This window comes from Drosophila mojavensis, unplaced genomic scaffold (assembly GCF_018153725.1).
Source record: "Drosophila mojavensis isolate 15081-1352.22 unplaced genomic scaffold, ASM1815372v1 contig_136, whole genome shotgun sequence".
Taxonomy (NCBI): domain Eukaryota; kingdom Metazoa; phylum Arthropoda; class Insecta; order Diptera; family Drosophilidae; genus Drosophila; species Drosophila mojavensis.
This window is the reverse complement of record NW_025318667.1, coordinates 28,573,814-28,582,260: the sequence shown is the minus strand read 5'-3', so window position 1 is coordinate 28,582,260 and position 8,447 is coordinate 28,573,814. Positions and strand designations below refer to the sequence as shown.

The 8,447-nt window shown below is 36.8% G+C and overlaps 1 protein-coding gene across 1 annotated transcript; it reads right to left on the bottom strand.

Annotated features, from left to right (window-relative positions):
- Window positions 1–4,288: 4,288 nt before the first annotated feature.
- LOC122757883 lies at window positions 4,289–6,752 on the bottom strand. Its single transcript, XM_044011541.1, has 4 exons — window positions 5,751–6,752; window positions 5,144–5,678; window positions 4,902–5,079; window positions 4,289–4,701 (listed from the first exon to the last, which is right to left on the bottom strand). The coding sequence occupies exon 1, from the start codon at window positions 6,739–6,741 to the stop codon at window positions 5,764–5,766; it is 978 nt and encodes a 325-aa protein (XP_043867476.1). The 5' UTR covers window positions 6,742–6,752; the 3' UTR covers window positions 4,289–4,701; window positions 4,902–5,079; window positions 5,144–5,678; window positions 5,751–5,763.
- Between the last annotated feature and the right edge of the window lie 1,695 nt (window positions 6,753–8,447).

Genomic DNA, 8,447 nt, shown 5'->3' with positions numbered 1-8,447 from the left:
AAAACCATTATACCCTGATTTCCCATTTTCAATGGGTTCAGGGTATAAAAATAGTAACAAAAATCAGCTACCATGAAAGTGTTTAAACAACTAAAACTATTAATTCATTATAGTGCTTTAACTACTTTGTAGTTAAAACTAATACTTTGTGTGGCCACCGTTGGCATCTATGACTGCTCCCAAGCGTCTAATCATCGATTGGACCAGGTCTTCCACTGGGATATTTTGCCATTCCTCCAAAACACTGTTTTTCCAGTTTTATTCTTTGGATGCCTCTTGGCGGTTCTCTTCTTCAGATAAGCCCACAAATTCTCAATGGAGTTTCACTCCGGGCTTTGAGCTGCCGAATCCAACACATTTTTACAGCTATAAAGCAGCCAGCACCTCACAATATTTGCCTTATGTTTGGGATCGTTGTCTTGAAACCTAAAAGTTGGTTTGCCATTGACAAAGAACCCAAATTTGTTGACACTGGCTACTAAATGTGTGCGCACAATGCCCAAATACTGTCTAGCATCTATGGTGTTCTCAATAACACATAGATATCCAACTCCTTTGCTTGAGATGCACCCCCAGACCATTACCAAAAGCTTTCCAAAATCAACAGTCGGTATTAGATTTTTTCTTTTCAAGGACTTTCAGGTGCTTGCGCCACACTCTAGTTAGACGATTGTTATAGTATAGCATAATTTTGGATTTATCGTAAAATATTACATCATCCCAATATGAATCTGTCTGATTTCTGTGCATTCTAGCAAACGTAAGACGCCTTTGAACGTGGTCTGCCGACATCTGTGGTTTTCTCCGATACCGATTGCAGAATATTCATTCACAGCCCAAACGCTGTTAACCAGAGTATATAGTGCGATTTTCAATGATCCCATTAAAATTGAAAAATCATCGATAGCTATTGCTATCATCATTGAAACATTGCAGGTCTCTAGCATTAATAGTGCCTTCAGGTCCGATTTGCCCCTAATGGGCGTAGATACATAATTTTGTCATTTGAATTTATAGGATCAGCCCATTAGCCCACATGCAAAATGTTTACGTTCTAGCTTTAAAACTATAGGAGATACCGTTTTATCCGATTTGCCACGCCCCCAATGGGCGTAGATATATCCGCCATTGCTTGTGATCTTGGCTGGTCGACGCGAATCTACATTCCAAATATCAGCTTTCTAGCTCTTCAGCTAATATGATTTCTGGCATATCGAAAAATGCATTTTCCGATTTGCCACGCCCCTAGTAGGCGAATCGGGAAAATTTTAACACTTTAAAATTCGGAGATATACCCGAGTATGTGTTCCAAATTTCAGTCTAGCTTTAATAGCGCTGAAATAAACTGCAGTCATACGGACAGACGAGCAGACAAACAGACGGACGGACAGCAAGACGGACATTGCATAAAACCAATACTCATTTCACTTTCATGAATGAGTATAAACAGAAAACTGATCCCCTTGCTATTTCGAATTATCGGGATTCTACGGCATTAATATGTTGGCGCGCACTGTAATTGTGCTTTCTACCTACTTGCCTATTTCCCCGTCTGAATGCCTACATACTTGTGCGTGTGAATCGAGCCTGTGTTTCGATGTACTTAAACAAAGAATGCGAGTTCTATGATCTATGCTTTGGTTTATTTATGTCTATGGACTACTTAGAGTGCAGCATGCTAATGCGTATTGAATTTGCTATTTTGTGTGTTTCGCGACTGTTGTAATGGTCGATTATGTATTGTATTATGGAGAAGTCTCGTTGTAGCGGGACGACTGCGTATGTAGCTGTCGTCGAATGTGGTTCGGTGAGTAACACAAGAAATTAGAAATATGTACAAAGTATGAATCGTTTCAGGAGTGGACGGTCACCGAAACTGTGTGCGTTAAGGGAAACTGTTTTCTCCGACATATGTAATTCATAATTTATAATTTTTCTACATGTTAGAGATTTACATACTCAGGCACATAAACACACAAATGCTTCTACAAGTGATACGATATATGGTGTCACACCAGATTGTCCATAGAGAGTGCGGTTTCCCGTATCGTAGATCAGTGGACAGAATTGAAGCTCCATTTTGAATTAGCTGCTACGCCTGAAAAAGGGTCTCAAAGCACAACGTCTCCACGGACTGTATAAAGATGAGATAAATCATCATTATTTTGTGTTTTTAAGACAAATTTTAAAAAGCTCGAACACTAATTTTCAAAACAGGAACGGAGACCCTAATCAATTACTTTCGGATGTGATTCGTGTTAATAACTCACTGAAATCGAAAATAACTCCACCAGATCATGAAATCAATATATTAAAAGATGATTTGGAGAACGCAGCAGTGTCTAATTTGTATTTTGGCAATGCGTTCGAAAATAAATTAATGAAGCCCAATTTACCGCGGCAAGTTCATTAAGGAATTAATAAGCCAAACTCCCCGAAAGGTAATACGCTTGTTTTGATCATAGTATCGATATTAAAATTTTTGTATTTCTAGATTGCCGGAAAATATTGATATAATGCAACAGGTCAATTTATTTTCCGTTAAAAATATGTTGAGACCATCCACAAGTAAGGACATCAATGTACTGGAATATTTTGAATGTCAAGACATTGACAATATACTAATTCAAATTAACAAAATATATTTGGTCAAGTGGGAGTTTGTGGAGAATACCATCAATTTTTGGGCGGAAGTCCAAAATTACAAAGACGCTGGCAACAACAAACCATTCAGTGGCTTAGCAGAGTTTGCCATCAAAATATTTTCGCTGCATGGTCCAACACAGAAATTCAACGTATATTCTCACAAATGAATTTAATAAAAATCAAATTACCGACCGCCATGAGCTTTAAAACATTAATTTAAATTAAAATACAAATGTAACGTGTTAAACTTCGATCATTTTTACTGGACTACAAAGACACGGAAAATTTTGCCATAATTATTCTCTACCATATGAGTACTTGACCCAAATTACTGGCAATGAGAAGTACACCGAATGTATGTGAAGAAGCTGACGAGCTAGATAGTATTTTAAGTATTCTGTAATTAAATGTAAGTATAATAGTATATAATTTAAGAACATGTTCCTTATTAATTTAAGAGTTTTTAATATTGATTTTTATTTTTGTATATCTTAATTTGTTATAAATTAAAGTAATGGGTTTAAAATTTTTTTTTTTTTAATTTTTGACAGCTTTTCTTACCAAATCTAGCAATTTTAGCTTAAAAGATTCTGGCAGCACTCTTATTGTTCAACAGTCAACCACCGCGGTCGAGCGCATGAAGCGTAAAGATTGCGCTTTCGTATATTTTCGTGTCCGGTCTATGTGTTCTATGGTTAGTGGATTTATGTAATTAACATGAGAATTTAACATAATAGGAGCATGTTATGATAATAACATGAATGTGGAATGTTGATGAAGTAGCAATGTATTGGTGCGCTGCCGCCACAGTCAGTCTGACACAATGTTGCGATGCTTCTTTGCGATGTTGTAAAACTTCATAGTGGCGTGACTGCGTCGCTACTATATACAATGCAAGAAGCAAAGTGAATGACGAAAGAGGAATAGCGGTTAGCGGTAAATTCTACGCCGAGAACGAGGCTCGAGAGCGAGAGAGATGCTTCAGCCGAGTGTGGCGCGATTGTTGTTGTGATGTGAAAAAAAGAACATAGGCACGAGCGTTGAGGCTGTGCAAGTTAACACAAACATAACATAAGCATATTTCTCTCTCACTTGCCGACGCTTGTGACATGGTGCCGACGAAACAGTATTGAATTCAGCGCCCTGACCACAGCGGACAGCAACAGTTATCTGACTCCTTACATTAGTGTGGGTGTGTCAGCATCATTGTCGAGCAAATCGGCACGCCGATTCGCTGTCCCACACTTTAGTTTTAGTTCTGTTTTGTATTCACGAGAAAACGTCACGATAAAATTCATTACTCCGGCACCAGCCGTAAATTAAAAGTTCTTTTATTCTCTCAGCCTAAGCGAGAGTCAACTTGCAAAATAACTTATTTTGCATGCGTGGCTTTAGTCTGATGACAAGAGCAGAAGCAACAACGAGACAATTACGATTCACTGCGTTCAAAGTAAAAAGAATATCGCTTGCTGAGTTAAAAATATATCATGGAGCAAAACAGTTTAGAGCCATCTCCGACATATGTATGTATGTGCATACATATGTACATATGTATGTACAGTGAACCAAGAAAGTATTGACACACTTGAAAAATCAAACTTTTAAGCTGTAACTTTTTTCTTGAACACAGCTACATATAAATAAATGAAAAACGGTATTTATTAAAACCATGTTTTCTAATAATATTTGACAAAAAAAAGTTCTAGTTTGGTTCACTTGCGCAGAACTAAAATATAAATATAGGCACAAATCTTCGTCAAAAAAGTATTGGCACAAATGGCGTAATCAGTCATTTCCATCGGTAGTCAATCACCCCAATACTTTGTGTGGGAATAACCGCCTGCAAACGTCTCTTCATGCTAATTATTAGCATTGTCGTTTCATAAGTAGTGATATTCGCCCATCCAGCGAGAAGGCCTCTTGTAGAGAATTCTTTGTGGATATTCGGTGAGATCGGATCTTCCTTTCCAACAGATGCCATACATGATCGATGGGATTCAAATCCGGTGATTGGGTCGGTGCTTTGAACTGCTTGCAATGGTATATGAGCCTCTCCTGCACAAGATAAGAGGAATGTTTTGGATTATTATCTTGCTGAAACTGCCAATCAGTGCCACTGAGGCGCAGTTATTCAATATCTGGACTTTAATTCTCTTTGAGAATGTCTCTATAAATATGCTTGTCCATAGTGTCATCAATAAACACAAGGTTTCCAACTCCAGAAGCAGCAAAACACCCCCAAACCATCACATTACCTCCATCATGCTTAACCGTTTTGAGCAAGTTATTTTCCTAAAGCTCCTTCTTAGGTTTCCACCAGATCTTTTGCGCTCCAACAGACCCTAATAGATTAAATTTGGACTCGTCACTGATGGAGCGCAAACAGTACTCAGTGGTTAATCGGCTCCTCTTTTCTGTTAACGTAGCACCTGCCTTACATTTCAAATTTTCATTAGGTGTTAGGTGTTATTGCCAGTAAAGCTTAAAACATACATACATTGAGAGACGCGAACTCGTTGATATGCTTCAGCTTAAAATGCTGAAGCATGTTGGTTGTGTTTTTGCAAAATGTTAATTGTTTTTGGCATATTTGGAAAAGTATTTCCATACTTTACTTTTTGTTGATGCCATTATAAACAGTAAAGTTCCTTCTTCTCGCTTCCCTTCAGCGTCGGCTCTCGCGAGCTTTCACCACGCTGGGCAAGGTTGCACTGCCGATCGCCAGGATTGTGCGCTCCAGCCGCTGCACTATGGGTAAAAACCCCGATATTTTGGCATAAATTGTCCCTGTTGAGATAGAAGGTTGAAATTTTGTATACATACTAATATGTATTTTGTTTAATTTTGGATTTTTTTTTTTTTCAAAATTTAGCCACGCCTACATCCCCTCCCCCTCCATACAAATTTATAAAGTATACAAATTAAGACTTTTCCTTATATACAAGTGTAAATTAAATACTATTTATATTTTATATATATTTTTAATATGTTTTACATATATTTAATATATATTTTTGGATCCGCCCCATTCGCTGTAAGAAAAACAAAAGAAATATCATAAATAAGCATGAGTCAATTAATTTTTTAAAATTTTCTTTCAATACCTGAACAAAAATTTTAATCACTTTCTTCTTCTTCCAACTCAATACAATTGTCATCATAAGTGTCCTCATCTGTGCCATCAGAATCATCTTCCTCATCTTGGCTTTCGGTTGAGCCGGTGTGCTGGTTTGAAGTATTGTGAGAACAATCCTCTAAGAGTTCAACAACTTCTGATGGCAAATTCTTTCTCCTATTTCGCCGCGCTCGTTCTTTTAAGCTAAGGCTAGAAATAAGTGGATCAGATGAGTCAAGTGCTCTGTTAAACACATCACTTATATTCTCTAGCCGACTGCTCTTTCTAGCATGGGATTTCCGATCGTTCTTGTAGATTTTGTTTCGCGCTTCAGACGCATTTTCTCCCAAAACGCCAACTGGAACTATACAATTGTCCATTATTTGATGTCCATGCACCAAAATTTTGTGGACAGTTGGAGACATTGGATACCAAATGTATTTTGCCGTGTACATATAAAAGGTTTTCTCGCATAGATCTTTAAATTTCCAGGAGTTTACCTTATACTCGCAAGAAATAGTAATTAATATTGTATAAAAGTTTCTTAAAATTTGGTCATCAAAACTTAAAATGTTGGAAAACAGCTCGACATTATTGAAAGCTCTTCTTGCGGTGTTGCCGTCATTGGTATTGCCACTTCCATTTTGTTTGGGGCTGTCCACATTAAGCCCCATTTCATTTCGCAACCTTCTTTGGATGTACTGCTTTCGTTGGCATACGTTTTGCTTGTCAGATCCTTTAACACGCCATTTTTTCACCTCTAATCTGTATGAAATCTTCAATACAAACTCCAGAAACCGAATCCATGCATGTAACGGGCTTACTCCAAATTGAAGGCTTTTGGAATTAACAGCAAATACTGCAGAGTTGAAGTCAGTAGTTTTTAGTAATTGGTTTGGCTTTGCTCCACATAATGGGCATACTTGGCAAGAGTTGGTTCCAGTTAAAACATTTAAAACCTTTCCGTCAATTAACGTCATGTAGGGTTTGTAAGTCACAAATATACTTCTTCCTTTGAAATTATACATATAATTCTTAAGGTTTTTTATTTGTGCGTCCAAATTTAATTTTTCTTTCAATATTTGTTCTGTAGTTTCCTTAATAAATTCGAGTTTTAATGGCCGACAATATCTTACAGATTGTGGAGTAGAATTAAGCCATATTACTTGATTGCATTCATCATTTAATTGTAATGGAATTATTGTTGTTACAAATAAAGAGTGATCCACTCCGATACGATCATCTTCTTCAAATCGCTGCTTATAAACGGATTGTCCTGTAGAACCGTCAAAACCATAACTTAATATTAACGAACAACGCGTTGAATTGGATATTTCAAGAACGTTCTGCTGCATCTGAAGAATACGATCAACTGTGTGATTCAACAAATTTTGCAACGAGACTTCAACTTTTGTTTCAGAGTACATGATATCCTCAGGTCGACATTTTAGTTTATTTTCTGCAACTTTAGCGTAAGGTGGAAAGATGTCACATCGTTGTTTTTTATTAAGAGCCTTTATATTGAGATATTGCTGCTTAGTCAGTCCATTTTCAATTAAAAACGCTAATGCTTCATCAATATTTAATGGCATCGGGTCGTTCTTCTCAAGTTTACTCTTAACATCAGTTAAATTATCGTTGCTGATAGCCTTTTTCAAAACATATGTAGTATCTCTTTCCTTTAATTTTTTGGACGAAACCAATGCAGCATGCATCAAAAGAGGAGTCGAGTTGTCGTGCTCTGATGCAAGGGTAGAAGCCAATTTTCGTTTTAATCGAGGTCCAGCATCGTTATAGCTTAATTGCTTCCGACCTACTTTTTCAAGTGATCTGCCGTATGAAATCACTTTTATGCTCGACTCTAGCCAACGCGGGTGCTTTGCTTTTAGCCGTTCCAGCATTCGATTGCATTTAGGCAAATTATAATTTACAAATCGCACAAATTGTTTAACTTTAAGCTCAATGGCGTTTAGTTGATCGTCTGAAATATTTGCTTTGCCTATTTTCTGTACGATATAATCTACAACAGCGCTTTCTTGTCGCTTGTTGCTGCTCCACACTTCCAGCAGCATGGAATTGCAGAACTCATGTGTAACTGCAACATGCCGATTATTTTTTGAAGGGGCAAATATGAGCAAGAAGTCTTTTTATTATTGGGTTCAGCAAATATTAACACAGATTTTCTCATTTAAACATTTTAAATACCTTTCTCGCCTCAAAAATTACAACTCACGAAACGCACAAATAAGTTTTAATTTTTATCTAAAAATACACAACAACAACACATTGCACAATTGGACGATAAATCACAGAACTACCAAAATTAATATAATGATCTTATTTGACATACCTTCCTGAATCTTTTCCATAACAAATATTTTTCACTATCTCAAACACCCAAAGATTTACACACATTGAAAGTAGAGAATGATTTCCCGCACTTTTTTCAATTTACCATGCAACCCTGAATCAGCTGACTTTGACGAAGCTTAAAACATTATGGGTAGTCCCCAAAATTTTATAAAAATTGTTTTTAAGTCGGCTGGAGTTTTCTAAATGAGAATATAAAAAAAGTTGGCGAGTACTGAAAATTTTTTTTTTTGGATTTATGCCAAAAAATCGGACTTTTTACCCATAGTGCGCTGTTCAAATTTAATTTAACGCATAACTTTCAGATTATTAACTT

Coding starts and splice junctions, on each gene's coding strand:
- LOC122757883 (XM_044011541.1), bottom strand. CDS start 6,741: ATGACGTTAATTGACGGAAAGGTTTTAAATGTTTTAACTGGAACCAAC.